This window comes from Spironucleus salmonicida, chromosome 1 (assembly GCF_000497125.1).
Source record: "Spironucleus salmonicida strain ATCC 50377 chromosome 1, whole genome shotgun sequence".
NCBI lineage: Eukaryota > Fornicata > Diplomonadida > Hexamitidae > Spironucleus > Spironucleus salmonicida.
Genome location: NC_090596.1, coordinates 1,081,824 through 1,106,889, shown reverse-complemented (window position 1 = coordinate 1,106,889; position 25,066 = coordinate 1,081,824). Strand labels below are relative to the sequence as shown.

Below are 25,066 nucleotides of genomic sequence, written 5' to 3'. Positions count from 1 at the left end.
AGAGATATTATATCCAGCTGGGCCTTTTACTCTAGCAGGAACGACACATTAATGGAATCTCACAGATCTGGAGTACTCATCTGATATTGGTTTCTGGATACTCTAGGGTGTTTTCTATACATGAATGCACACACAAGCCATCATGCATAAATTATACGGACTAGCGAGAGAAAAATAACATTCACTATGCCAACTCCTTCTCAAATCCGAACTTCTCCAGGCGATCATTTAAGGTCATCTAACTTAAGACTTCATATTGTTTAAGCTTCGTAACCGGGATTTTGAAGAAGTTGGATGCACCAGCCAAGTTGCTACAGTTGTCTAAAAGTCTCTATATTTCTAGAAACTCTACTTCAGACACGGTAAGAACAAATTCAGCTGGTAATTAGAATTTTTCTATGGGGTCTATCTACTTTGGCTATTCTTTAATTAATTATTTTTTAGGTTTTCGTTCTTTATATTTAGGTGCGTCTATGCTGATGATTGCTACCTATACTGGAGATTCTATCACAGGAGTTTTGTCTTGACTGTATTATTTTTTTTATAATGTAGTTTTTAATTCATGCGTAATATGTGTATCTTACTGCTACTTTCTATTAGCACTTGATTCCCTCTTCTGGATAATCAAATTATCTTCCCTATCATTGAGAGAGACTTCATTGTGAACTACTTCATTATTATTTTTCTTAACATTACGTTAATGTTTATCTTTGTTTTCTGGTTTTGTGCCGCTACATTAGGTGAGGGCTTGCTTGATCTCAGCTATTTAATTTGAAAATATATATGTGAATTTTCCATTAAAATGAGTGATAAAAGAAGCTGAGGTATTCATCAGTTGTATCTCCACTTAATCTTCGTCTAATTTCGTTTTAAACATATTTTTCTGAGCCGGAATAGTCATACCTCCAAGGTCAATGGCCACGGAAAGAGATTCGAGTGATGTAAAAGTGAAAGTTGAGGTACTATGGTCTGAAGTCGAGAATTTGTACTCACTTCGTTTGAAAGATTCAAAACTTTCTTATCCAGTTGATAAAATAAATTCATTCATTTTGGAAGGGTACTAATAAATCGAAAGTAGTCGATCTCGGAATCGCATTAAAAGTTTGAATTTAATTTTAAAAAAAATATGACTGAAAGTTTATCACTGTAACTCTTAATAAGCACTTTTTCCTAGGAAGTATAACAAAATTATGGAAATATTTACAAACCATAAACCAAAATTACTTTTTGTGAATGTTATAAATCCTCCTTACAGTATTGGAACCAGAGTTCCTGTGCCTCATCAGGATATACACATAAAGCGTAAACTGCAACCAAACTAAAATAATTACTAGACATGCATTTATGAATAAAAATCGCACAACTACTTTATCTTTTATTTTAATAGGTAAGCTTAATATTAGTTCTCATATCAATAATCCGAACTCACTTTGTAATATCTCTTTTAGAGCAGTATAGTATGAATGATGTACTAAAAAGAATATATTATGATTCAAATTTTTACGTAATTACTCATAAACATAATTACTCTTAAAAATCAGAGTATAAAACGATTGCAAAGAAACAACTATAGATATGATAAAAGATTTTGATATTTCATCATTTTTAGGATATTTAACTTTATGAGAAAGCATTAAAATAATCCTTACGAAAATAATATAAATAGTACTAAGTCCCTTTCTTTTATTATTGGCACTTGTATGTATAGCAGTAAGCTAGAAGACTTATATAATGCTATGCGTGATAAAATTACTATTGGTGAATTTGAAGTTCTTATGGCATGTAACAGAATAAACCATTGTGTAATGGACGTTATAGATACACCCCAGCTCTCTGAGTAACATAATAATGGGCTATACACACATAGATCTAGTAATAGTATAGACTTAAATTTAAGCATACTTTATAAGGTTTAGAAAATATGGAATTTGATTGCTGATTAAGCTATAAAAATTATCATGAAAATAATTTTTGATACATGCGAGTTATATATAATCCATTATACTATTATATTATATAATAATAACAAATTAATAATATTTCAAGTAACTAGACTCATCTAATTAAACACTGCTTTCTATTTTAACAGGTATAATTTTAATCTAATATTATTAATCTTTCAATAAATATCATATTATAACTCAACATAATCTGGGTAAAAATTGTTATTTCGTTCTTCATTGTCTTTCAACTTACTCTTATTTCCAAGATGTATATTTTGGCTAAAGTAAGCTCAATATCGACCCTAATAATTTTTGTTACTGTTATTTCGATAGCCACTATCTTTTTCATTAGATTTTCTAAATAAAGTATCTGTGAGAACGGGAGTTATCATATTAATATTTTACCAGAACAATCCCCAGGTCAAGCTGTGTTACTTTTTTTGATGTATATCCCGTCAATTTAATCGAATTTTGGTTCGTATAATGCTATTCCTTCTTTGCTAAACTCTGTATAAGGCCCAGCGATCTTCAAGAAACAGACTGTCAAAATTTCAGCTTGGATAGCAGCAACGTTTGGAACGATTTTTTATCTTTGTGTAGGGTACATGGGAGCAATTATGTTCGGTACTAAAATTTCTAACAATATATTCGTGAACATTGGGGAGTGTAATTTTATATATTTTAACATTCTTGGTCTCCTCTATGGCCTAGTCGTTACAATCTCGTTCCCACTAGTTATTTTTCCTATAAAAGAGACTCTTCTCGCGTAATATGGCATGTCTATAAATGATAAAAAGGGCTAATTATGGGCATTGCTCATTAGCAGTCTTTTTGTCGTGTTTAGTTTTGCCCTGGCGGCAGTTTACGAAAATATTGTCGTTATTTTTGCAATATTTGCTTCGCTGAGCGGCTTTGTGTACGTCTTCTATCTTCCGTTCATATTTTCCCTAAAACTTCCACAGCTGAGGAGCTAGAACTAGCATGCTGATGCAGAAAATGACGCAATGCATGTAGTAGATCCTCTAATGGTACCTATTTTAGCTCATATCATGCCGGTAGAGCGCGCAAGGGCTCTAACCATTCGGATGTTTGGCCATGATAGGAAGAGCTTCGGCGAGGTCCACCCTAGAACTCCCAGTATATTTAGGACGCGATCAATTGTAGTTGCGACTTCGGATCAGGGATGCACTTATCACATGAGTAGTGGACCGAGTAATCAGAATGTTATGCTTGAGGCTCAATAGGCGCTAGAAGAGCTCAATACAAATGACAGAGGCTCGCATATCAGCAATGAGGCTCCAGTTTAGGTACAGGAGGGTACCACCGTAGAAAGTATTCGCGTAACTCGTAAGATTGCCATAGGACTATGTATCGGCGTTAGCGTGGTAATATGCGGTGTAGGGGCGTCAATGAATATAAAAAAGATGATGTAAAGTTTTGTTAAGTGAGAGCCAAGCAATGTTTTCACTGCTCTAGTCGTAACTATACTCCGTAATGATCCCATTTGAGTCTTCCCAAACAATCACCTTCCTGCGCTATCCAATACTCTCATCGCGCTTTATCCACACAAGGTACCAAATAGCTTCTTCAATGCCCCCAATGAAATGAATCATGACAATATAAAATGTACCACCAACGAGGCATTTGTAGCAATTTTCAAAACTTTTGCTATTTTAATACTGATGTATAGTCTCTGGGCTTACATCGGCTCCAGCTAACAGAACAGCAGCCGTGCTCAAAACCCCAAGCAAGATATGCTGTATGACAATCAGAATGCGCAGTATTCTGCTATTTGTAATATTCTTTGAGCAGCAAAACCGAGGAGTCTTTGTGCCAAGAAACATGACAGACCCAAATATATAAACCAAGAATTGAATAAAGTACGCTACAAACATAACATAGAAGGATGGAAGTTGAATTAGTAGCCCGAGAGCCACAAATAATCCACCAAATTATAGCAGGGATGCAAAGATCGAAGTGCTGCGAGAAGATCGCAATGACAGAGAACCTGGGGGTGTCTGGTACATTTTAAGAGTATAAAATGCAATGTAGCAGACTGCTAGCAAAGGAATTGCGATTTGGTACCCCAACGTTTTCGTCCACAAATCAACCAATATACTAAGAGAGAGATTCATTTGAAGTGGTAACTATTTCTATCACTATTATAATACCATAAAATCAGTATTAATTAATTTTGCTTGTTAGCACTTCTTGCCTCTTGTGTACGATCTAAAGTATAGCAAAATACGAAACTAAGAAAACTCCATAAACGCTAAAGCAAAAGAAAAATGTCATACCAACTATTTATTTCTCTACAGAAAAGCTGTCGGTAGTTCCACATAAACTAGAATATACTCCGGATTTATTAATTTTATCTGTCGGGATAGGAACTAAGATGTCGTTAACTAGATATTCCGTTGGGCAGACTATTATTTTGCATATTCCTAGACTTCCCTGATTCTACAAAAACTTTAAACGTAGCTTATGTTTAACAAGTGATGAGAAGCCCAAAAGTATAAAATTGTTCTAGTATAAATAAGTGCAAGATATGCTGATGCTAAAGTTTCCTGTACTAGAGGGTATTACTTCAAAGTATATCTTTTCATTCACAGAAATCAGTGTATCAGATAACATTCTAACATAAATATCATTTATAAATCCCATATTATAAACTGCTATCCGAAAGTCCTATGGAGGTGGCGCATGGCACTATCCTATCATTACTCTCCCTATAGAAAGCTATTTGCAAACAGTAATCTGAATTTCTGAGGGTGTCATCATATTGAAATTTGCCATGGTTCGATACATAGTCTTGTAAATTTCATTTTTCCCACTTCCAATAGTTGCAACGTAAAAACTTTCTTCTCTTTATCCATTGGTAAAACTAACAAAAATAGTATAGCCATCTAGTTGTTTCATTTAAGCCTATGACACTAGCGTTGCCCCAACTTCTTCTAACGTTGGTTCCACCGTATCGTTGCAATCGAAGCACCGAAACACTATGACCAACTGCTAGCTGGCGAATTACATTCCTGGGAATCTATTTGCAAATTATGTTGAACTAGGGGTGAGATTACTCATATTTTTAATTCCCATAACTACTAGGAAATCTGAGTTTGGATTTGGAAAAGTTTTTTCTGGGCTGAACTCCATAATTTTCAGTAAGTTCGTGAATGTGATGGTATTTAGGGCTTGGCCATCCTTGAATATTTTTGGGGTGTAAAAGCTAATTTCCTATAAAATTTACTAACCCACTATAATGGAGATATTCTTGAAGACAGACTGAATTGCCGCTGTAATAAAGTAATATCCCATTGCCGACTGCATGATATCAGCTTCACCAAGATAAGGCTATGTACCAGATCCTATAGCCAAGGAAACAAAACCTTCAGAACCACTGAATTTCTAACCACTCAACTAAACTGATGATATCGGGATATTTTCAACAAAAAGCTAGCCTAGCTGATTAAATACAGTGGATATAATTTAAAAATCAGGATTAAGTAATTTTGTTTAGGAGTAACATAACGAACCCAGCAAAGTTTCATTATATGCACTTCTCAGGTTGAAATTATTCTAAACTAAGGTAGAAAATGCTAAAATCTAATCTGTATCAAGATTTTGGTTGGAAAACTACTTAAAATCTGGTATAATTTATAAATACTCGTGAACATTCTGGTTGTTAAACGAGCAATCAATAAGTGGCAGGATAAGAAAACTTATATTACTGCTACTATAACCTGATAAACCGTCTTCTAATTGTCCTATAGTAAAACCTTCATTTAAAAGAATACTATTCAGTTAGCCAACATTGCCATACGTATATGACTAATTGACATATTCTTTTAAATAAGCTTCATTTGTAGCTACTATTATAGAATTTGCCATAAGTTAAGGAAATTAACTTTCTCTTATAATCAAAGCGTACAATCTGTGTAATAATTATTTTGATATGAGTTAATTTTATAATATCTTGTTACTATAAATTTTAGTCAAATAATATCAGATGCAGTATAATTAAAAATTATTCTATCAATAAGAATATATGAAACCGTCATTTCTATACATATTTTACTAAATAATTCTCTGTAGCAAACGTATTAATACTTTTATAATACTAAGGTTAATTTTCAAATAATACTATTTCTAAATACGTATTAAATAGGTTATAAAGCATGAAATAGATTAAATATTAATCTATATTAATATTTTTAATATTATTAATGTTAATTTTTATTATTTACTATACTGTAATTATTTTATTAACTATAAATTTCTCTTATTGTAATATCCACTAATCTTTTATATAATAGTATAACATCATTGTTACTATAATTTCATCTTGTAAATAGCAAATATTATTAGAATCACTACTTGATAATAATTTCTTTTGTTAATACATATTTTAATTTTAAAATATAAAGTAATTATATATATTATATAAATTATTTGCTTCATTTTTAATTCCTATTTCCACTCCAATCGTGAAATGGTCGTCAAGTACGCATATGTTTCCGGCTCTGATAAGGTTGGCAAGGCTAAAGTTGATTCCTGTAAAGTTTCTTACAAAAATACTCACAACACCCTTTTCGCCATCCGTGGTATGTCAATCCCTCGCGCAATGAAATATCTTTCTAACGTTCTTGATCACTCTGAAATTGTACCTTTTTACAAATTCCACGGTGGATGCTCTCGTCATGCTGAAGCAAAGGCCTGGGGAATAAACCATGGTCGTTTCCCTGAAAAGTCTGTCGCTATTGTTATGGACCTCCTTAAGCAGGCTGCCGCCCACGCTCGCGCCCAACACAACGTTGAAGACGCTGATCTTATTGTTTTAGACACTTTCTGCGGTCAGGCAGTTGGTCACCGTAGAAGATTATATAGAGCTCATGGTCGTGTTACTGCTTTCAATTCTCAGCCTTGCCATTGTCAGATTATTGTTTCTCCTAAGAAGCAAGGTGTCGCTGCTGAAAAAGCCCTCGAGTGATAATTTATGAATAAATATTATATAATTTTTATTTAATCTTGATAACTTTACCACTTCAAACATGTAAGAGCTTATTGACTTACCATTTAATGAAGAAGCAACGATATAATTTTCTAGTAACGATGAGACTTATGATTATAAATATTAAAAAACCACTTTTAAGAAAAACTTTTAGGCTCCTATCAACAAAAAGCTTTCAGACTAGGAGATCCTAGAAATATTAAATCCAGTCCTAACAGTAAAGACCACGAAGATACAAACTGTTTGCAGACATTTTAAAGAAGGAGTTTGCAAACTCGGAGAGAACTGCCCGTATATTCATGAGTGATGTCATCCTCTGCGTACTCACAACAAGCAATGCATATCATCAAAACTAGATAGATTTAAAGTCTCCGTTGTCATTTTTGCAATCGAACTGTATAAGTATAGAGTTATATGTTGTATCAGCCTAAGATCTTCTGCTTGCTAGGAAGCCCAAATGAATGTAATGAATCACTGTCATGCGAACCCCACGAACTATCAGCAGGGTTAGTAGTACGCCCTACTGATGAACATAATACTAGCATTACTTACACAGCATCATGCTAGATTTCAATTTTTGGTATTGGAAAGATACTCAACGAAAGCACTATTTATTGATGGACGCCTTTTGCCTAGGATTAGCGTAGGTTCAAATAATCAGTAGGTAACAAGTTAATCTAGATTGCCCGATAGACTATGAATTCGTAAGCGACTAGTAACGTGAAGTCTAGACACGTCCAGGTATATTTGGGTAGGTTACCGACCAGCTTAGTTTATCTTATGTATGCTTAGAGGTGAACTATTTACATTTTAATCCATTAGTATACTGTCGAATAATAATCTATTAGAGAAGTGACTACTACCTAATATCAATCAAGTCTGACCTACTAAGCTCCAATAAATCTAGAGAAAATTTTCGTACTTGGTATTTTGAAACTGAAGCTGCTACATGTGGGGATGTTTTAATGAATTTCTGATGCATAACGAGTTCAAATTTCACTTCTAAAGTCGCTTTGCAGGACAATTTTCAAAAATAGATCGCTCAGTTACGGTAGTAGAAAGTATACATCTCCAGACGCAGGCGGTCCTACAATACGAAATCGTATACCGCGGGCATGGGCGTATTATCCGAATATACTCGGATATTCCTTCCAGATTTGGTGACCCCTTCCTCGATCAATGGAGGGTAAGTGCTGCTAGGACAAGAAAGAATGCTGCCAGGAGAAGAAGGAGTGCACCGACAAGAATTGCACCGATAAGAAGTGCAACGAAGAGAAGAAGTGCTGCACCGAGGGCCAGTGCAAGAAGTGACCTTTTCTAATTTCATGCCCATGCCTCTCTGCTGCAAATGCGCTCTCCCCGGAATCTCGGGCATCGTTACGTAGGTCCCATACCCCACACCAGGATGGCAGGGGAGCGTATCGCAGAGCTGCCCAGCTGGCCACGCCCGGTCCGGTACGATGCCGCTTGCTAAGTGGGCAAGGTGCTGGCCGCAGCCTGTTCCCGGGCCGGATACTTCGCAGCAGGGCTGGCTAGGCAGCTGCTTGCGGCATTGGGACCCCAATTCCGCCGAGAGGGCGTACGCCCAAGGCCTGGCGACGCTAGGACCGTGAGCGATGCATTTTCCCCAGTGGCCAAATATATTATATACCAATCGCCCCAATGCCAGAATGGACATCAAGCGGTTCCGCCCTCTAAATTTCTCCACCCACGCCGAGTCCGACCGCCACGCCCCGTATCTACTCTCGGACGAAAGAGTCTTCCAGGACGCGGCCCTGAGCTTCGAGGAGTGCTAGGCGCGCGCTTTCCTGACGCAGACCAGCCTCCACTTACAGGTGGAGGGCGCGTTCTTCTGCTTTAACCTCCACGACGTGACCAACGTGCAGAGGACCCCCGCCGGCATCACCCTGTACTTTGGCCCGAAGCGGTACGCCCTGCATGGCTTTGCGACTCCTGCGGCTCTGGCCGAGTTTTTCAACGCGACCATGCAGCAGGTGTCCGCCCGGAAATTTATCTCCGCCCTCCCAGTGCAGCAGCGCGAGCAGGCGCTCACCAACGCACTTTAGTTCGCGATATCGACCTCCTCGAACACCTTCGCGCAGCTGCAGCAGAACGCGGCGTCGCTGCTGGAGCTGATCGCCAAGATCCGCCGCGTGATCGCCCAGAACCGGTTCCAGGACGACGCGCTCAAGGGCGAGGTGGCGCTGATCGACCAGGAGCTGGACCTGCAGATCCAGAGCCCCGCGCGCGACCTGCCCCGCCTCCGGGACGAGCTGGACGGGGTGCTGGGCCGGATGCAGGCGCGCGGCATCATGCCGCTGGACCGCGTGTACGGGCGCTGGAACAAGGCGCGCAGCGGGAACCTGATCGCGCCCGACGCGATGGTCCGGGTGTGCGAGGGGCTGGACGGCTGGGCGGTGAAGGTGCTGAACGGGCGGAAGTACCTCCTGGACCGGAGCTTCGCGGCGGACATCAACGAGCGCATCCGCGGCCGGACGTGCGAGCTGCACGGCTTCCGCTTCCTGCGCCAGGGCGACTTCACGGGCTTCGAGGTGGACTGGCTGGAGGAGATGTGCCAGCGCGGCAAGTTCCTCTGCTACGACGGCGCGGAGCAGCGGCAGTACTTCTTCAACGCGGTGCAGTGAGCGTAGTCCCACTCCACAATGCACCTGCGGCTCTACCTCACGGCGCGGCACCTCCAGCAGTTCACCCAGCTGCTGGCGCTGCTCTCGGACACCGCGGTCTTCATCTTCCGGCCCACCTCCGCCACCGTGCAGGTCTTCGACCCCCAGGCCGGCGGCGTCTACAGCCTCGCCAGCTCCTTCCTCTTCAGCGCCCTGGACCTCGCCGGCTCGCACCCGGTGGGCGTGCGCTTCTCCCGCATCTTCCAACTCGAGAACCTCCAGGACTTCGACGCAAGCTTCGTTCTCACCCAGGAGGCCGGCGACAAGCCCTTCCTGGACGCCCGCTTCTTCCAGGAGGGCAGCGACTTCGCGGAGCACGCGATCGAGGCGAAGCTGCAGGTGCCGATCGGGTTTCTGCGCAACCAGAGCCTGAACGCGGTCGTCCAGGAGCTGCAGATGGTCGAGGACGGGCTCGGCGACGGCGCGCCCAGCCAGGAGTTCCAGCTGTTCGCGCGGGCGCCGCAGCTCTTCGGCCTGCTGGTGGAGGGCGACGAGACCGTGGAGGTGGCGGTGCTGCACGCGGAGGGCGTGAAGACGCTGCAGCTCGGGACGCAGATGAGCCAGGTGTCCGCCAGCTACGCGCAGGCCGGCGAGGGCGCGGGGGTCGCGGGCCACTTCGGCTTCCGGGCGGTGCAGGAGGCGCTGCGGCAGCACGGGCAGCTGGGGGCGCTGCTGGGCGTGGGCTGGAACCCGAGCGTGTTCGTGGGCGAGCGCCGGCTGGTGCTGGTGCTCAAGAGGGAGGCGGGCGCGATGTGGGTGAAGCGCGTGGTGATGGGAATGTGACACTGTATTATACGCTTGCGGCCCGATCGGTTTTAAATCACCGCTCCACCCGCATGAACTACGCGCAGTACGAAACCTCAGACTGGTACGAGCCCGTCGCCGCCGCCGTGGCCGCCCTCCAGGCCCACAAGGACCTCAGCATCACCGTCGTGCACGCCGACTGGTGCGGCGACTGCACCTACACGCTGCCCCTGCTGAAGAAGATCGTGGCCGCGCTCCCCGCCGTCAAGATCGTCGACGTCGTGGTCGACAGGCAGAAGAACGACCCCCAGGGCATCGCCAAGCGCCTCGGGGTCACCAACATCCCCACCCTCGTCGTCTTCAAGGGCGCGCAGGAGGTCGGCAGGATCGTCGAGAGCCCCAAGGCGACCATCGAGGAGGACATCGTCGCCATGCTCGCCAAGTGACCCTTGCTTTCTCACCAAATCACAAATCAGATCGGAGTGGTGCACTCCTTGCGGGCCCAAATTGTATCCACTCGCACAACTACTTATAATTGGTGACCAACTTTTCCCCTTCATACCGATATTCTCCCGCCGTTGTACAGTTAGCTTCGAAGTATTCTTAAGTTTCCTCGGAATCGCCTGCCGCCCCGAAAGCATGACTAATTTTTCGCTCCCGTTTTCAATCCTTCCCCCATAAAATGCAAGCCATGGAACCCGCCCAGCAGCTCGCCTACCTCACGTCCTTCTACGACCGCTTCGAGGCCTGGAAGACTACCCAGGCCGACAGGGTCAGCCAGATCCCCCCGGAGCTCCTCGTGATGGCCCAGGCGCTCAACTCCGCCTTCCGGCCCTTCATCAATCACGTGGTCAAGCCCAAGAACCAGCTGGCCGCGGACCCCCGGGAAGAGTTCCAGATCCGCGCCGCCAAGGTCATCGAGGTCGGGCTCAACTCCTTCTACATGCCCGCCGACCACCTCGAGGTGGACTTCCTCTCGGACTCCGGCTCCTCCGCCATGACCACCGCGCAGTGGGGCCAGATGATGCAGGGAGACGAGTCCTACGGCTCCAACGAGGGCTGGTACCAGTTCAACGACACCATGGCCGACATCTTCGGTGAGCGCTACGCCTCGGTGTTCCTGGGCAAGCACCGCAACCAGGCCCTCAACGAGCAGTACAAGCTCCGCAAGAACTTCAACTACATCGTCAACCAGGGCCGCGGCGCCGAGAACCAGCTGTTCCCCGCACTCGCACAGGCCCTCGTCAACCGCGACTACCGGACCATCGAGGGCGCAGTCGACTACAACGTCATCTGCACGAACAACTTCTTCGACACCACCTCGGGCCACATCCTGGACATCACGGACAAGCCGTTCCGCGCGCCCGACGGCAAGACCGTCCGCGTCACCTTCAACCTCATGAACCACCCCAACCCCAAGGTGCGCGATGGCACCTACTGCGCATCTGACAAGTACCTCGGCGACGGGGACTTCGAGCTGCTCAGCCGGAACGTGGAGGCCGCCCCCGGGAAGACCGCGATCGTATTCACCACGATCACCAACAACTCCGGCGGCTCCCAGCCCGTGTCGCTGCAGCACATCGAGGCGGTGTCGGCCCTCTGTAAGAAGCACGGTATCCCCTACATCATGGACGCCTGCCGCTTCGCCGAGAACGCCTACCTCATCAAGACCATCGAGGACTCGCCCCTGTCCGTCCGGGAGATCGTGCACAAGACCTTCGCGCTCGTGGACGGCTTCACCATCTCGCTCAAGAAGGACGGCATCGCCAACTGCGGCGGCGCGGTATGCTTCGCCCCCGAGTCGGTTAACTTCGGGCAGTTCGTGGGGTAGGAGACCGGCTGCATCCTCCAGCAGATCATGGACGGCGTCATCCTCAAGGTGGGCCACTTCACCTACGGCGCCCTTACCGGCCGCGACATCAAGGCGGCGTGCGCGGGCCTCCAGCAGGTCGTGGAGTTCAACTACCTCAAGGGCAGGATCGACCAGGTCCAGCGGTTCGCGGCCCAGCTCAAGGCGCTCGGCATCCCCGTGCTCGACCCCTGCGGCACCTCCGCGGTGTACATCGACGTGGACAGGTTCTTCGGCAGGGACAAGCGCGCCCAGTTCCTCGGCAACGCCCTCGTCGGCCTCATGCTCGCGAAGGGCATCCGCGGCTGCGAGCTCGGCGTCTCCGCGTTCTACTCGCCCCACGGCAACGCGCCCTACAAGAGCGTGGAGGCCGTCAGCGGGAACTTCGTGCGCCTCGCGATCCCCAGGCAGCTCTACAGCGACTCGGACCTGGACGCAGCCGCGCTCTGGATCAAGTTCCTCTTCGACTGCAGGGCGGACATCCGTGGCGTGGTGGACCGTGCCGGCCTCAGGCAGCTCAGCCTGCACCACTTCAAGATGCAGTTCGACTACGCGCAGTGATCTCTTGGTTTATCTTTTGGCCCGCGCCGTCCCATGTGGAGTGCGTGTATTAGCCAGTATGCGGTCTTTCGCCGAACACCGATATTAGTTATTATACGCCCCCTGCCACCTGCCCCATGATGGCCGCGAAGCACCTCAAGAAGCAGTACGCGCAGAACCGCGCCGCCGTCAACCTCCAGACCCGGCTCCTGCAGGTCGGCAGGTACGACCCCGTGCGGCAGCTGCCCTCGCTGCACTTCACCAACCCGCCCGAGCAGGCCAAGCCAGCCGCAGTCGTCTTGCGCCAGGACATCGCGCGCATCAAGGCGCAGCAGGTGCGCCAGAGGACCGAGGTCGTGCGCGCGGACGAGATCAGCGCCTTCCTGGGCCAGCACGAGGCGCCCTCCCACCGGCCGACGCGGGTGCGGCGGGTCCCCCGGCCGCCGGGCTGCAGTCTGAAGGGCCGCGCGCCAGACCCGGAGCGGCCGTGCGAGTGAGAAAACGAGGCTCACTGGCGCAGCCCGCTGGCCGTGCGGCGGATCCGGGCCTTGATGGCCTCGAACTGGCCCCACTTCTCGTCCAGGGAGGAGCGCAGGCGCTGGTTCCGCAGGCCGCACTGCTGCAGGTAGGGCAGCGTCGCGAGGCCGGGGGAGCGCCGGGCCGGGGACGGGGTGCCCGTGTGCGCGAGGAGCAGCGGCAGGTGCATTTGCGGAGGGATGGCCCGCCGCGAGGGCCGAGTATATACTCCGAATGCGGACGCGGCTCTGGCCTGCGCGCCAATTAGCACATAATATACCCGCCCGCGAGAATGGAAGGGTGCCGCGAAAGCACCTCACTCAGACCATCTCCTCGTCGCCCTCGATGGTGAGCCGGATCGTCCTCCCACTGCTGGGCAGCCGGATCGCCACCTGGTTGCTTCCGATCTTCTCCATGATGGACCCGCCCCGCTTCGTTTTGCTCGGCGCCGCGAATATCTGGGACGGCCGCGACGATATGCGCGAGGTGGCCAGGTGCGCCGGATGGTCCTGCCGCTTCAGCTTCGCGGTGTCGATCTTCTTGACCGCGAAGTCGGACATTCCCATGGTCGGGTTGGGCCGCGCCGTCTGCAGGGGCGCCTGCTGGTCCTCCAGCAGCGGCGGCAGAACCTCGTCCCGGGCGAACAGGCCCGAGACCGGCTGGCACCCGCGACCGTTCTGGTTCTTCTTCATCAGCATCCCAGGCTGGGACGGGGATGCGCGCTGCGCGACGAGCACGGGGTTCGCCATCGCCATCACCGCCGACGCCTCCGGGCGCTGCTTGTGCCCCAAGATGGCCTGCGCCTGCTCCACCTTCTACAGGTCGGTCCGGACGCGGTCGCTCAGCCTGCTGACCGTCTCGCCCATGTCTGGCACGCGGGTTATTATATGGTGGTGGTAATTGTTGTCCCGTAGAATGCCCACTACTTTTTCGTAGCAACATGCAGGACTGCCACTACCCACGCCAGCGCCGCCGCTTATTCTAGGCCGGGCTGTGTACCTGGCTGGGCTCGTACGCCCGCCGCCCACGAGTCCATTCGGTCCCACAGGACGCGCGGGCTCGGTGTGCCCTCGTCCGTCGCAGCCGCCCCTACCAGAGAGTGAGATATCACTTCAGTATGATTCTGCATTCTGTAAGTCTGATATTACTCTCAAGACCAGAAATATGGATTTCTAGCATAAAATGTCAATTTCTCGTAGAATATTATAATATTTTCTATTAATATACCTTATAGATTTTCTCCTCGAAATTAAAATAGAAAGCCTGACACAGAAAAACCTCACAAGGTTAAAGATATGTTTTAAAAAGTGAAAGATAAAATGCATCATGAGCCCAAGACGAAAGAACCAACTCATCCAGAGCCTCAGGGATGAATGAGATTTACATTATTTATTTCATTTCTGACAAAAGCCCTACATCGCGGGATGCTATTGTAGAGTATGCTCTAATTTAAAGGAAAGTATAATGTATATTTATTTTAGTCAACTATAGGGCAATAATGACGTCCTTACACAGGATAGAAGCAGGTGTAAAGGCAAATTAGAAAGGGTCACTTCATGCTCTGACTGTCACCAGAGCACTTGGTTCCGCCCTTGCAGCAGTTGGCCTACATATTTTATGGAATGACTAATAACTTTTTTTGCCGAATCAGACTAATTACAAAATAATATAACAATACTATAAGTTTACGTAAACGTATACTTTATTATCACTTTTATTAGTATTTAATATTTATATTAAGCTAGTTTCTCCTTTCCATTATCATATTCTTGACTTGACGTTGCAACATAAATACTATACCTAGGCTATAGGTATCGTTAAACTGAAGACAGAAACTCGTAATTCAAGGCTAAGCATAAATAATGCTTCCTGTACTTTATTCCGAACCAGTTGAGTCTGCACGAACCTCGGGCTATGCCTTTCGGTGCAGTCCGGCATGACGTGGGTGAATATATGCCTACGGTATCCTGGCGGGCTTGTGGTCGCTGCCATACGCCCTACTCCGTAGACCCTCGCAGTGCTACTTGGAGTGCCCTCCCACACCATGGGAGCACAGTCCACGATCCTGACCGCCTCGCAGGTGCCCTCGCTGCAGGACTACGAGTACCGCGTGTCCATGAGCGAGTTCCTCCACAAGCAGCAGAACGACGCGGCGGTCCTGCTGGTGTCCCTCGCAGCGTGCTACTTCATCATGGCCTTCAACGGGCTCACTCTGCGCGACCAGGCCCTCGGGCTCACGGTCATCTTCTCCACCACCGCCCTGCTGGCCGCGTTCCTCGCGTACCAGCTGCTGAACTTCTGGGTCAAGCGCCAGTTCGACGCCGCGCTCGCCGCGCTCCGGCTGCCGGGCTACCCCAACCCCGCGGGCGGCGCGGCAGCCACGGCGGGGCTCTGCTCCAACCTCGGGGTGCTCGCCGCCCTCGCCTTCCTCGCCCTCTCCAGCCTCGCAGTGTACCTCTGAGGGCGGGCCAGCACCCCATCCGCCCGCGACCGAAACACTGTAGATGCCCGGAACACAAATCGCCGCCGCGGCAGAAACAGCGGCCTCGGATTATCCACTCGCCCTCCCGAAATGGGGACGTGCGCGCAGAGCAGCAGGCTGGAGGACTTCGAGAACGCCCTCAGCGGCAAGGTGGCGGTGCCGGCGATCGAGCTGGTCCTGGTGCAGCGCGTGGCGTAGCAGGGCGCCGCGGAGACCCCGGAGCTGTCGGAGCAGGCGCGGGGCGGGGCGCGGACGCGGCAGTGCAGCAACCTCATGGACCTGGACCTCAGCGCCTTCCTGGAGGCGCTCGGCGAGGTGGAGCTGGGCCAGTGACGACCTTACTTGTATACCATTTTCACCGCCCTACTCGCGTAGAGCCCCGCACGAATGAAGCAGAACCCCGGCACCATATTACTAGCCGCAACTCTCCCAGACCGTGTTCGCCGCGGGGAAGGCAGAGTAGTAGTGCTATCCGAGCCAGTCTACAGCATATATAGCCTATATCCATCCTAGACGTATATCGACAGCAAACACTACCACGCAGCGGTCTGCGAAGAAGGGCACTACGCAAGGCCGCCTAGTCATGCTACCACTGGGATTCGAAACATCCCTTACGCCCACCTTGGTCCTGAGCTCCGTCCTCTGCAGGATGGGCATAAAATTTATGCAATCATAGTGCGCATGGTGCTGTGGAGCTAGCACTAAATACTAGCTGATGCCTCCGAGTCGCAACCGCAGAGCACGCTCTGGCGCAGCTGCTCAGTGCTGTTTCCACCCTGTGAGATGGAGTGTTTAGTACGTCTTAGCGCGTAAACTAGACCCCCTTTCGTCAACGTTTAGCTGGCGAAGTGCTAGAAAGCTTGCCAAAATTGCACTAAAAACTGATACCTGGATAGAATATTAGTCTTCGCGAGTCATTTCCATCGAGCAAGTGTCTTACCAAATGCAGCTATACTTACTAACTATGTGAAACCCTACTCTCAGAAAATATTTTGGTCGCAAGCAAGCCTCCAAATAGCGAGTTAGACATTTTGGTCTGTCCACGCGGAATTTCACTCCGAGATACGGCCAATATATTTAATAGCTAGTTTGGGTTTCTTGGGCCTGGTAGAGGGTCTCCGTACGCGTAGTAGCATGAAATTCCAATTAGGACATTTTGCAAATATCCCCACATAGGGCATATTAGTATACATTGTGTTGCCTTAGATTTTGGACGTCGGCGACGTTTGGATGAGTGGGGGCTTTCTGTGCGTTAGAGGGAGAGCCTGCAGCTAGTAACGATCCATATGGCCGAAGGTAGTTTTTCAGGGTTGCTAAAAGCTATTGTATCCGCGTACTCATAGTCATAACGCTCAGTAACGACTGACCTGGGTAGTCAGGTAGTTTGAGGAAGCAGGATGGCTAGTTTACGAAGGTAACGGAGCGCTGGGAATGTTGTTGGGCTTTGGGGCTAGCCTAATGGACAAATTCGCGTGATTTTAAGATTAAGCTTAGGCCTACGTGCCTCCTGCTGCTGGTGGCATGGCGGCCCTCATTTGCGCATCGACGCACAGGTCAGAAGAGTCGTACGGCTTAGTATTCTTGCCACTCTGCCGCAACATGTTCAGCTGCAAAGCGGGCGCCTGTCCTCCAGGGGCGTCTACTGCTCATTCGTACTGGAAGCTCGCGCGTGCTAGATCTGAACCACGAAGGGCAGCGGAGACACCACACCGTATGCGGTTAAAGCCTTGGACGGCGTCCCGCAACGTGGCACTGCTTCAAGGGTGCAGCCAAGGTATTTGATCTTAGCCCTTCAGAATCTACGCCGAGGGACCCAAGGCGAGCTTATTTGGGAGGCAGTGCAATATTACCTTCAGAGCACCGACCGTGGATCCAAACATGAACACGGCTTGCAAAATACCTCAAGCGCCTGGTAGTTTCTCCGCGCATCGTGTCCCGAGAGTTTTGTCGCAGTAAATTCCTAGGTCCAGGGATCACCAACCGGATGGCATACGCTATCTGTTGTAAGTACTAGATGCCAGCGCAGCGAGGTCCTGTACACTTTGCTGACCACCGGGAATGAGTCTGAAACGTTATGCTTTCTTCACGAGGGCACTCTACGTTTAAAATACTTATATAAATATAATTTCCAAAAGCGCAACGCAGTAAAATGTGGTTCTGGTGTGGTAGTTAACCAGCCGTAGTACCTTATTCGGGATAGCCGTGTAGCTCCTCGCACATATGAATTCTTATTCCAATTTGAACACCCTTCGATAGCCTAGCCGCCAAGAAGGCGACGTTCGCCTCTTCCACTGCGGCGTAGAGGATAAGCTAGTAACAATGCTGAAAGCCTTTTGTGGAAGATTGACCTCCTTATGGTGACATATAAGCTGGGTGCTAGGTGCCACAGCTCAGACCTACCATGCAGGCGATGATATGCTGCTCCTTTGGATGCTTTGGGGAATTTGGTGCAGATGCAGTGATAGGGAGATTCGGAGTTTCCCGTAGTCGCGGGAATTGGGCTCTGCAGGCCCATGTCCGGCCCACGACTTTACCCCACCTAGCACGGGACCCATTCGTCGAATTTCACTCTCTGGTAGGGGCGGCTGCGACGGACGAGGGCACACCGAGCCCGCGCGTCCTGTGGGACCGAATGGACTCGTGGGCGGCGGGCGTACGAGCCCAGCCAGGTACACAGCCCGGCCTAGAATAAGCGGCGGCGCTGGCGTGGGTAGTGGCAGTCCTGCATGTTGCTACGAAAAAGTAGTGGGCATTCTACGGGACAACAATTACCACCACCATATAATAACCCGCGTGCCAGACATGGGCGAGACGGTCAGCAGGCTGAGCGACCGCGTCCGGACCGACCTGTAGAAGGTGGAGCAGGCGCAGGCCATCTTGGGGCACAAGCAGCCCCCGGAGGCGTCGGCGGTGATGGCGATGGCGAACCCCGTGCTCGTCGCGCAGCGCGCATCCCCGTCCCAGCCTGGGGTGCTGATGAAGAAGAACCAGAACGGTCGCGGGTGCCAGCCGGTCTCGGGCCTGTTCGCCCGGGACGAGGTTCTGCCGCCGCTGCTGGAGGACCAGCAGGCGCCCCTGCAGACGGCGCGGCCCAACCCGACCATGGGAATGTCCGACTTCGCGGTCAAGAAGATCGACACCGCGAAGCTGAAGCGGCAGGACCATCCGGCGCACCTGGCCACCTCGCGCATATCGTCGCGGCCGTCCCAGATATTCGCGGCGCCGAGCAAAACGAAGCGGGGCGGGTCCATCATGGAGAAGATCGGAAGCAACCAGGTGGCGATCCGGCTGCCCAGCAGTGGGAGGACGATCCGGCTCACCATCGAGGGCGACGAGGAGATGGTCTGAGTGAGGTGCTTTCGCGGCACCCTTCCATTCTCGCGGGCGGGTATATTATGTGCTAATTGGCGCGCAGGCCAGAGCCGCGTCCGCATTCGGAGTGTATACTCGGCCCTCGCGGCGGGCCATCCCTCCGCAAATGCACCTGCCGCTGCTCCTCGCGCACACGGGCACCCCGTCCCCGGCCCGGCGCTCCCCCGGCCTCGCGACGCTGCCCTACCTGCAGCAGTGCGGCCTGCGGAACCAGCGCCTGCGCTCCTCCCTGGACGAGAAGTGGGGCCAGTTCGAGGCCATCAAGGCCCGGATCCGCCGCACGGCCAGCGGGCTGCGCCAGTGAGCCTCGTTTTCTCACTCGCACGGCCGCTCCGGGTCTGGCGCGCGGCCCTTCAGACTGCAGCCCGGCGGCCGGGGGACCCGCCGCACCCGCGTCGGCCGGTGGGAGGGCGCCTCGTGCTGGCCCAGGAAGGCGCTGATCTCGTCCGCGCGCACGGCCTCGGTCCTCTGGCGCACCTGCTGCGCCTTGATGCGCGCGATGTCCTGGCGCAAGACGACTGCGGCTGGCTTGGCCTGCTCGGGCGGGTTGGTGAAGTGCAGCGAGGGCAGCTGCCGCACGGGGTCGTACCTGCCGACCTGCAGGAGCCGGGTCTGGAGGTTGACGGCGGCGCGGTTCTGCGCGTACTGCTTCTTGAGGTGCTTCGCGGCCATCATGGGGCAGGTGGCAGGGGGCGTATAATAACTAATATCGGTGTTCGGCGAAAGACCGCATACTGGCTAATACACGCACTCCACATGGGACGGCGCGGGCCAAAAGATAAACCAAGAGATCACTGCGCGTAGTCGAACTGCATCTTGAAGTGGTGCAGGCTGAGCTGCCTGAGGCCGGCACGGTCCACCACGCCACGGATGTCCGCCCTGCAGTCGAAGAGGAACTTGATCCAGAGCGCGGCTGCGTCCAGGTCCGAGTCGCTGTAGAGCTGCCTGGGGATCGCGAGGCGCACGAAGTTCCCGCTGACGGCCTCCACGCTCTTGTAGGGCGCGTTGCCGTGGGGCGAGTAGAACGCGGAGACGCCGAGCTCGCAGCCGCGGATGCCCTTCGCGAGCATGAGGCCGACGAGGGCGTTGCCGAGGAACTGGGCGCGCTTGTCCCTGCCGAAGAACCTGTCCACGTCGATGTACACCGCGGAGGTGCCGCAGGGGTCGAGCACGGGGATGCCGAGCGCCTTGAGCTGGGCCGCGAACCGCTGGACCTGGTCGATCCTGCCCTTGAGGTAGTTGAACTCCACGACCTGCTGGAGGCCCGCGCACGCCGCCTTGATGTCGCGGCCGGTAAGGGCGCCGTAGGTGAAGTGGCCCACCTTGAGGATGACGCCGTCCATGATCTGCTGGAGGATGCAGCCGGTCTCCTACCCCACGAACTGCCCGAAGTTAACCGACTCGGGGGCGAAGCATACCGCGCCGCCGCAGTTGGCGATGCCGTCCTTCTTGAGCGAGATGGTGAAGCCGTCCACGAGCGCGAAGGTCTTGTGCACGATCTCCCGGACGGACAGGGGCGAGTCCTCGATGGTCTTGATGAGGTAGGCGTTCTCGGCGAAGCGGCAGGCGTCCATGATGTAGGGGATACCGTGCTTCTTACAGAGGGCCGACACCGCCTCGATGTGCTGCAGCGACACGGGCTGGGAGCCGCCGGAGTTGTTGGTGATCGTGGTGAATACGATCGCGGTCTTCCCGGGGGCGGCCTCCACGTTCCGGCTGAGCAGCTCGAAGTCCCCGTCGCCGAGGTACTTGTCAGATGCGCAGTAGGTGCCATCGCGCACCTTGGGGTTGGGGTGGTTCATGAGGTTGAAGGTGACGCGGACGGTCTTGCCGTCGGGCGCGCGGAACGGCTTGTCCGTGATGTCCAGGATGTGGCCCGAGGTGGTGTCGAAGAAGTTGTTCGTGCAGATGACGTTGTAGTCGACTGCGCCCTCGATGGTCCGGTAGTCGCGGTTGACGAGGGCCTGTGCGAGTGCGGGGAACAGCTGGTTCTCGGCGCCGCGGCCCTGGTTGACGATGTAGTTGAAGTTCTTGCGGAGCTTGTACTGCTCGTTGAGGGCCTGGTTGCGGTGCTTGCCCAGGAACACCGAGGCGTAGCGCTCACCGAAGATGTCGGCCATGGTGTCGTTGAACTGGTACCAGCCCTCGTTGGAGCCGTAGGACTCGTCTCCCTGCATCATCTGGCCCCACTGCGCGGTGGTCATGGCGGAGGAGCCGGAGTCCGAGAGGAAGTCCACCTCGAGGTGGTCGGCGGGCATGTAGAAGGAGTTGAGCCCGACCTCGATGACCTTGGCGGCGCGGATCTGGAACTCTTCCCGGGGGTCCGCGGCCAGCTGGTTCTTGGGCTTGACCACGTGATTGATGAAGGGCCGGAAGGCGGAGTTGAGCGCCTGGGCCATCACGAGGAGCTCCGGGGGGATCTGGCTGACCCTGTCGGCCTGGGTAGTCTTCCAGGCCTCGAAGCGGTCGTAGAAGGACGTGAGGTAGGCGAGCTGCTGGGCGGGTTCCATGGCTTGCATTTTATGGGGGAAGGATTGAAAACGGGAGCGAAAAATTAGTCATGCTTTCGGGGCGGCAGGCGATTCCGAGGAAACTTAAGAATACTTCGAAGCTAACTGTACAACGGCGGGAGAATATCGGTATGAAGGGGAAAAGTTGGTCACCAATTATAAGTAGTTGTGCGAGTGGATACAATTTGGGCCCGCAAGGAGTGCACCACTCCGATCTGATTTGTGATTTGGTGAGAAAGCAAGGGTCACTTGGCGAGCATGGCGACGATGTCCTCCTCGATGGTCGCCTTGGGGCTCTCGACGATCCTGCCGACCTCCTGCGCGCCCTTGAAGACGACGAGGGTGGGGATGTTGGTGACCCCGAGGCGCTTGGCGATGCCCTGGGGGTCGTTCTTCTGCCTGTCGACCACGACGTCGACGATCTTGACGGCGGGGAGCGCGGCCACGATCTTCTTCAGCAGGGGCAGCGTGTAGGTGCAGTCGCCGCACCAGTCGGCGTGCACGACGGTGATGCTGAGGTCCTTGTGGGCCTGGAGGGCGGCCACGGCGGCGGCGACGGGCTCGTACCAGTCTGAGGTTTCGTACTGCGCGTAGTTCATGCGGGTGGAGCGGTGATTTAAAACCGATCGGGCCGCAAGCGTATAATACAGTGTCACATTCCCATCACCACGCGCTTCACCCACATCGCGCCCGCCTCCCTCTTGAGCACCAGCACCAGCCGGCGCTCGCCCACGAACACGCTCGGGTTCCAGCCCACGCCCAGCAGCGCCCCCAGCTGCCCGTGCTGCCGCAGCGCCTCCTGCACCGCCCGGAAGCCGAAGTGGCCCGCGACCCCCGCGCCCTCGCCGGCCTGCGCGTAGCTGGCGGACACCTGGCTCATCTGCGTCCCGAGCTGCAGCGTCTTCACGCCCTCCGCGTGCAGCACCGCCACCTCCACGGTCTCGTCGCCCTCCACCAGCAGGCCGAAGAGCTGCGGCGCCCGCGCGAACAGCTGGAACTCCTGGCTGGGCGCGCCGTCGCCGAGCCCGTCCTCGACCATCTGCAGCTCCTGGACGACCGCGTTCAGGCTCTGGTTGCGCAGAAACCCGATCGGCACCTGCAGCTTCGCCTCGATCGCGTGCTCCGCGAAGTCGCTGCCCTCCTGGAAGAAGCGGGCGTCCAGGAAGGGCTTGTCGCCGGCCTCCTGGGTGAGAACGAAGCTTGCGTCGAAGTCCTGGAGGTTCTCGAGTTGGAAGATGCGGGAGAAGCGCACGCCCACCGGGTGCGAGCCGGCGAGGTCCAGGGCGCTGAAGAGGAAGGAGCTGGCGAGGCTGTAGACGCCGCCGGCCTGGGGGTCGAAGACCTGCACGGTGGCGGAGGTGGGCCGGAAGATGAAGACCGCGGTGTCCGAGAGCAGCGCCAGCAGCTGGGTGAACTGCTGGAGGTGCCGCGCCGTGAGGTAGAGCCGCAGGTGCATTGTGGAGTGGGACTACGCTCACTGCACCGCGTTGAAGAAGTACTGCCGCTGCTCCGCGCCGTCGTAGCAGACGAACTTGCCGCGCTGGCACATCTCCTCCAGCCAGTCCACCTCGAAGCCCGTGAAGTCGCCCTGGCGCAGGAAGCGGAAGCCGTGCAGCTCGCACGTCCGGCCGCGGATGCGCTCGTTGATGTCCGCCGCGAAGCTCCGGTCCAGGAGGTACTTCCGCCCGTTCAGCACCTTCACCGCCCAGCCGTCCAGCCCCTCGCACACCCGGACCATCGCGTCGGGCGCGATCAGGTTCCCGCTGCGCGCCTTGTTCCAGCGCCCGTACACGCGGTCCAGCGGCATGATGCCGCGCGCCTGCATCCGGCCCAGCACCCCGCCCAGCTCGTCCCGGAGGCGGGGCAGGTCGCGCGCGGGGCTCTGGATCTGCAGGTCCAGCTCCTGGTCGATCAGCGCCACCTCGCCCTTGAGCGCGTCGTCCTGGAACCGGTTCTGGGCGATCACGCGGCGGATCTTGGCGATCAGCTCCAGCAGCGACGCCGCGTTCTGCTGCAGCTGCGCGAAGGTGTTCGAGGAGGTCGATATCGCGAACTAAAGTGCGTTGGTGAGCGCCTGCTCGCGCTGCTGCACCGGGAGGGCGGAGATAAATTTCCGGGCGGACACCTGCTGCATGGTCGCGTTGAAAAACTCGGCCAGAGCCGCAGGAGTCACAAAGCCATGCAGGGCGTACCGCTTCGGGCCAAAGTACAGGGTGATGCCGGCGGGGGTCCTCTGCACGTTGGTCACGTCGTGGAGGTTAAAGCAGAAGAACGCGCCCTCCACCTGTAAGTGGAGGCTGGTCTGCGTCAGGAAAGCGCGCGCCTAGCACTCCTCGAAGCTCAGGGCCGCGTCCTGGAAGACTCTTTCGTCCGAGAGTAGATACGGGGCGTGGCGGTCGGACTCGGCGTGGGTGGAGAAATTTAGAGGGCGGAACCGCTTGATGTCCATTCTGGCATTGGGGCGATTGGTATATAATATATTTGGCCACTGGGGAAAATGCATCGCTCACGGTCCTAGCGTCGCCAGGCCTTGGGCGTACGCCCTCTCGGCGGAATTGGGGTCCCAATGCCGCAAGCAGCTGCCTAGCCAGCCCTGCTGCGAAGTATCCGGCCCGGGAACAGGCTGCGGCCAGCACCTTGCCCACTTAGCAAGCGGCATCGTACCGGACCGGGCGTGGCCAGCTGGGCAGCTCTGCGATACGCTCCCCTGCCATCCTGGTGTGGGGTATGGGACCTACGTAACGATGCCCGAGATTCCGGGGAGAGCGCATTTGCAGCAGAGAGGCATGGGCATGAAATTAGAAAAGGTCACTTCTTGCACTGGCCCTCGGTGCAGCACTTCTTCTCTTCGTTGCACTTCTTATCGGTGCAATTCTTGTCGGTGCACTCCTTCTTCTCCTGGCAGCATTCTTTCTTGTCCTAGCAGCACTTACCCTCCATTGATCGAGGAAGGGGTCACCAAATCTGGAAGGAATATCCGAGTATATTCGGATAATACGCCCATGCCCGCGGTATACGATTTCGTATTGTAGGCCACCCCGTTGACGTATACTGCTAAGGGAAGTAGTGTTAGGAAACTAAATCTATTTATAGTACACGGGATACACATGTAAATTAATATCCTATCTATTGTAGATATTTTCGTATAGTAAATATAGGTAATATTGCTGCCTTCTATATGTTGTATATTTGGCAGCAGTATACGTAAATGCGGTCCTAGCTTCGCTGCCGTTCACTTTAACGCGTGCTAGTTTTATAGTTTCAGCGGCGAATGATTATTCATGTAACCTGCTAGAAGCATGGGCATTGCCGCGCGGGGATACCCAATACCTTGCTTTGCGGGGAGCTAGCAATCGCGCCGGAGCAGAGGGCGTAGAAGATAAGCCTCTGCACGAGGTGAATCTCAGCGTCATGTGTT

At 52.4% G+C, this 25,066-nt stretch overlaps 29 protein-coding genes and 1 pseudogene across 29 annotated transcripts; 15 read left to right on the top strand and 15 right to left on the bottom strand. All coding sequences in view use genetic code 6, as the record gives it.

Moving 5' to 3' along the window:
• Positions 1 to 181: 181 nt before the first annotated feature.
• SS50377_20761 (uncharacterized protein) lies at positions 182 to 1,048 on the bottom strand (the record flags this gene model as incomplete). The annotated part of the gene is made up of 1 exon (XM_067904699.1): positions 182 to 1,048. The coding sequence occupies one exon, from the start codon at positions 1,046 to 1,048 to the stop codon at positions 182 to 184; it is 867 nt and encodes a 288-aa protein (XP_067768181.1).
• Positions 1,049 to 2,140: 1,092 nt separating this feature from the next.
• SS50377_20760 (Amino acid transporter family protein) lies at positions 2,141 to 3,391 on the top strand (annotated as a pseudogene).
• SS50377_20759 (Transmembrane domain-containing protein) lies at positions 3,350 to 4,078 on the bottom strand (the record flags this gene model as incomplete). Its single annotated transcript, XM_067904698.1, has 1 exon — positions 3,350 to 4,078. The coding sequence occupies one exon, from the start codon at positions 4,076 to 4,078 to the stop codon at positions 3,350 to 3,352; it is 729 nt and encodes a 242-aa protein (XP_067768180.1).
• Positions 4,079 to 4,121: 43 nt separating this feature from the next.
• On the bottom strand, positions 4,122 to 5,831 carry SS50377_20758 (uncharacterized protein; the record flags this gene model as incomplete). Its single annotated transcript, XM_067904697.1, has 1 exon — positions 4,122 to 5,831. One exon carries the CDS (start codon positions 5,829 to 5,831, stop codon positions 4,122 to 4,124), a length of 1,710 nt encoding a protein of 569 aa, XP_067768179.1.
• A 601-nt stretch (positions 5,832 to 6,432) lies between these two features.
• SS50377_20757 (Ribosomal protein L17) lies at positions 6,433 to 6,930 on the top strand (the record flags this gene model as incomplete). Its single annotated transcript, XM_067904696.1, has 1 exon — positions 6,433 to 6,930. The coding sequence occupies one exon, from the start codon at positions 6,433 to 6,435 to the stop codon at positions 6,928 to 6,930; it is 498 nt and encodes a 165-aa protein (XP_067768178.1).
• A 61-nt stretch (positions 6,931 to 6,991) lies between these two features.
• Positions 6,992 to 7,258, top strand: SS50377_20756 (Zinc finger C-x8-C-x5-C-x3-H type domain-containing protein; the record flags this gene model as incomplete). The annotated part of the gene is made up of 1 exon (XM_067904695.1): positions 6,992 to 7,258. The coding sequence occupies one exon, from the start codon at positions 6,992 to 6,994 to the stop codon at positions 7,256 to 7,258; it is 267 nt and encodes an 88-aa protein (XP_067768177.1).
• Positions 7,259 to 7,568: 310 nt separating this feature from the next.
• SS50377_20755 (uncharacterized protein) lies at positions 7,569 to 7,928 on the top strand (the record flags this gene model as incomplete). Its single annotated transcript, XM_067904694.1, has 1 exon — positions 7,569 to 7,928. The coding sequence occupies one exon, from the start codon at positions 7,569 to 7,571 to the stop codon at positions 7,926 to 7,928; it is 360 nt and encodes a 119-aa protein (XP_067768176.1).
• A 202-nt stretch (positions 7,929 to 8,130) lies between these two features.
• Positions 8,131 to 8,262, top strand: SS50377_20754 (Cysteine-rich protein; the record flags this gene model as incomplete). The annotated part of the gene is made up of 1 exon (XM_067904693.1): positions 8,131 to 8,262. The coding sequence occupies one exon, from the start codon at positions 8,131 to 8,133 to the stop codon at positions 8,260 to 8,262; it is 132 nt and encodes a 43-aa protein (XP_067768175.1).
• Positions 8,263 to 8,276: 14 nt separating this feature from the next.
• On the top strand, positions 8,277 to 8,564 carry SS50377_20753 (uncharacterized protein; the record flags this gene model as incomplete). The annotated part of the gene is made up of 1 exon (XM_067904692.1): positions 8,277 to 8,564. One exon carries the CDS (start codon positions 8,277 to 8,279, stop codon positions 8,562 to 8,564), a length of 288 nt encoding a protein of 95 aa, XP_067768174.1.
• A 57-nt stretch (positions 8,565 to 8,621) lies between these two features.
• On the top strand, positions 8,622 to 9,596 carry SS50377_20752 (EAP30/Vps36 family protein; the record flags this gene model as incomplete). Its single annotated transcript, XM_067904691.1, has 1 exon — positions 8,622 to 9,596. The coding sequence occupies one exon, from the start codon at positions 8,622 to 8,624 to the stop codon at positions 9,594 to 9,596; it is 975 nt and encodes a 324-aa protein (XP_067768173.1).
• An 18-nt stretch (positions 9,597 to 9,614) lies between these two features.
• Positions 9,615 to 10,418, top strand: SS50377_20751 (uncharacterized protein; the record flags this gene model as incomplete). The annotated part of the gene is made up of 1 exon (XM_067904690.1): positions 9,615 to 10,418. The coding sequence occupies one exon, from the start codon at positions 9,615 to 9,617 to the stop codon at positions 10,416 to 10,418; it is 804 nt and encodes a 267-aa protein (XP_067768172.1).
• A 53-nt stretch (positions 10,419 to 10,471) lies between these two features.
• Positions 10,472 to 10,825, top strand: SS50377_20750 (Thioredoxin domain-containing protein; the record flags this gene model as incomplete). The annotated part of the gene is made up of 1 exon (XM_067904689.1): positions 10,472 to 10,825. The coding sequence occupies one exon, from the start codon at positions 10,472 to 10,474 to the stop codon at positions 10,823 to 10,825; it is 354 nt and encodes a 117-aa protein (XP_067768171.1).
• Positions 10,826 to 11,061: 236 nt separating this feature from the next.
• On the top strand, positions 11,062 to 12,789 carry SS50377_20749 (Tryptophanase; the record flags this gene model as incomplete). The annotated part of the gene is made up of 1 exon (XM_067904688.1): positions 11,062 to 12,789. The coding sequence occupies one exon, from the start codon at positions 11,062 to 11,064 to the stop codon at positions 12,787 to 12,789; it is 1,728 nt and encodes a 575-aa protein (XP_067768170.1).
• A 119-nt stretch (positions 12,790 to 12,908) lies between these two features.
• Positions 12,909 to 13,265, top strand: SS50377_20748 (uncharacterized protein; the record flags this gene model as incomplete). Its single annotated transcript, XM_067904687.1, has 1 exon — positions 12,909 to 13,265. The coding sequence occupies one exon, from the start codon at positions 12,909 to 12,911 to the stop codon at positions 13,263 to 13,265; it is 357 nt and encodes a 118-aa protein (XP_067768169.1).
• Positions 13,266 to 13,276: 11 nt separating this feature from the next.
• On the bottom strand, positions 13,277 to 13,474 carry SS50377_20747 (uncharacterized protein; the record flags this gene model as incomplete). The annotated part of the gene is made up of 1 exon (XM_067904686.1): positions 13,277 to 13,474. One exon carries the CDS (start codon positions 13,472 to 13,474, stop codon positions 13,277 to 13,279), a length of 198 nt encoding a protein of 65 aa, XP_067768168.1.
• Positions 13,475 to 13,604: 130 nt separating this feature from the next.
• On the bottom strand, positions 13,605 to 14,150 carry SS50377_20746 (uncharacterized protein; the record flags this gene model as incomplete). Its single annotated transcript, XM_067904685.1, has 1 exon — positions 13,605 to 14,150. One exon carries the CDS (start codon positions 14,148 to 14,150, stop codon positions 13,605 to 13,607), a length of 546 nt encoding a protein of 181 aa, XP_067768167.1.
• A 21-nt stretch (positions 14,151 to 14,171) lies between these two features.
• SS50377_20745 (uncharacterized protein) lies at positions 14,172 to 14,387 on the top strand (the record flags this gene model as incomplete). The annotated part of the gene is made up of 1 exon (XM_067904684.1): positions 14,172 to 14,387. One exon carries the CDS (start codon positions 14,172 to 14,174, stop codon positions 14,385 to 14,387), a length of 216 nt encoding a protein of 71 aa, XP_067768166.1.
• A 740-nt stretch (positions 14,388 to 15,127) lies between these two features.
• On the bottom strand, positions 15,128 to 16,423 carry SS50377_20744 (uncharacterized protein; the record flags this gene model as incomplete). The annotated part of the gene is made up of 1 exon (XM_067904683.1): positions 15,128 to 16,423. One exon carries the CDS (start codon positions 16,421 to 16,423, stop codon positions 15,128 to 15,130), a length of 1,296 nt encoding a protein of 431 aa, XP_067768165.1.
• Positions 16,424 to 16,430: 7 nt separating this feature from the next.
• SS50377_20743 (uncharacterized protein) lies at positions 16,431 to 16,736 on the top strand (the record flags this gene model as incomplete). The annotated part of the gene is made up of 1 exon (XM_067904682.1): positions 16,431 to 16,736. The coding sequence occupies one exon, from the start codon at positions 16,431 to 16,433 to the stop codon at positions 16,734 to 16,736; it is 306 nt and encodes a 101-aa protein (XP_067768164.1).
• Positions 16,737 to 16,818: 82 nt separating this feature from the next.
• On the bottom strand, positions 16,819 to 17,052 carry SS50377_20742 (uncharacterized protein; the record flags this gene model as incomplete). The annotated part of the gene is made up of 1 exon (XM_067904681.1): positions 16,819 to 17,052. The coding sequence occupies one exon, from the start codon at positions 17,050 to 17,052 to the stop codon at positions 16,819 to 16,821; it is 234 nt and encodes a 77-aa protein (XP_067768163.1).
• A 268-nt stretch (positions 17,053 to 17,320) lies between these two features.
• On the bottom strand, positions 17,321 to 18,169 carry SS50377_20741 (uncharacterized protein; the record flags this gene model as incomplete). The annotated part of the gene is made up of 1 exon (XM_067904680.1): positions 17,321 to 18,169. The coding sequence occupies one exon, from the start codon at positions 18,167 to 18,169 to the stop codon at positions 17,321 to 17,323; it is 849 nt and encodes a 282-aa protein (XP_067768162.1).
• A 12-nt stretch (positions 18,170 to 18,181) lies between these two features.
• On the top strand, positions 18,182 to 19,114 carry SS50377_20740 (uncharacterized protein; the record flags this gene model as incomplete). The annotated part of the gene is made up of 1 exon (XM_067904679.1): positions 18,182 to 19,114. The coding sequence occupies one exon, from the start codon at positions 18,182 to 18,184 to the stop codon at positions 19,112 to 19,114; it is 933 nt and encodes a 310-aa protein (XP_067768161.1).
• A 130-nt stretch (positions 19,115 to 19,244) lies between these two features.
• Positions 19,245 to 19,442, top strand: SS50377_20739 (uncharacterized protein; the record flags this gene model as incomplete). The annotated part of the gene is made up of 1 exon (XM_067904678.1): positions 19,245 to 19,442. One exon carries the CDS (start codon positions 19,245 to 19,247, stop codon positions 19,440 to 19,442), a length of 198 nt encoding a protein of 65 aa, XP_067768160.1.
• An 11-nt stretch (positions 19,443 to 19,453) lies between these two features.
• On the bottom strand, positions 19,454 to 19,810 carry SS50377_20738 (uncharacterized protein; the record flags this gene model as incomplete). The annotated part of the gene is made up of 1 exon (XM_067904677.1): positions 19,454 to 19,810. One exon carries the CDS (start codon positions 19,808 to 19,810, stop codon positions 19,454 to 19,456), a length of 357 nt encoding a protein of 118 aa, XP_067768159.1.
• Positions 19,811 to 19,929: 119 nt separating this feature from the next.
• On the bottom strand, positions 19,930 to 21,657 carry SS50377_20737 (Tryptophanase; the record flags this gene model as incomplete). The annotated part of the gene is made up of 1 exon (XM_067904676.1): positions 19,930 to 21,657. The coding sequence occupies one exon, from the start codon at positions 21,655 to 21,657 to the stop codon at positions 19,930 to 19,932; it is 1,728 nt and encodes a 575-aa protein (XP_067768158.1).
• Positions 21,658 to 21,893: 236 nt separating this feature from the next.
• Positions 21,894 to 22,247, bottom strand: SS50377_20736 (Thioredoxin domain-containing protein; the record flags this gene model as incomplete). Its single annotated transcript, XM_067904675.1, has 1 exon — positions 21,894 to 22,247. One exon carries the CDS (start codon positions 22,245 to 22,247, stop codon positions 21,894 to 21,896), a length of 354 nt encoding a protein of 117 aa, XP_067768157.1.
• Positions 22,248 to 22,300: 53 nt separating this feature from the next.
• Positions 22,301 to 23,104, bottom strand: SS50377_20735 (uncharacterized protein; the record flags this gene model as incomplete). Its single annotated transcript, XM_067904674.1, has 1 exon — positions 22,301 to 23,104. The coding sequence occupies one exon, from the start codon at positions 23,102 to 23,104 to the stop codon at positions 22,301 to 22,303; it is 804 nt and encodes a 267-aa protein (XP_067768156.1).
• An 18-nt stretch (positions 23,105 to 23,122) lies between these two features.
• On the bottom strand, positions 23,123 to 24,097 carry SS50377_20734 (EAP30/Vps36 domain-containing protein; the record flags this gene model as incomplete). Its single annotated transcript, XM_067904673.1, has 1 exon — positions 23,123 to 24,097. One exon carries the CDS (start codon positions 24,095 to 24,097, stop codon positions 23,123 to 23,125), a length of 975 nt encoding a protein of 324 aa, XP_067768155.1.
• A 57-nt stretch (positions 24,098 to 24,154) lies between these two features.
• SS50377_20733 (uncharacterized protein) lies at positions 24,155 to 24,442 on the bottom strand (the record flags this gene model as incomplete). The annotated part of the gene is made up of 1 exon (XM_067904672.1): positions 24,155 to 24,442. The coding sequence occupies one exon, from the start codon at positions 24,440 to 24,442 to the stop codon at positions 24,155 to 24,157; it is 288 nt and encodes a 95-aa protein (XP_067768154.1).
• A 14-nt stretch (positions 24,443 to 24,456) lies between these two features.
• On the bottom strand, positions 24,457 to 24,588 carry SS50377_20732 (Cysteine-rich protein; the record flags this gene model as incomplete). Its single annotated transcript, XM_067904671.1, has 1 exon — positions 24,457 to 24,588. The coding sequence occupies one exon, from the start codon at positions 24,586 to 24,588 to the stop codon at positions 24,457 to 24,459; it is 132 nt and encodes a 43-aa protein (XP_067768153.1).
• Between the last annotated feature and the right edge of the window lie 478 nt (positions 24,589 to 25,066).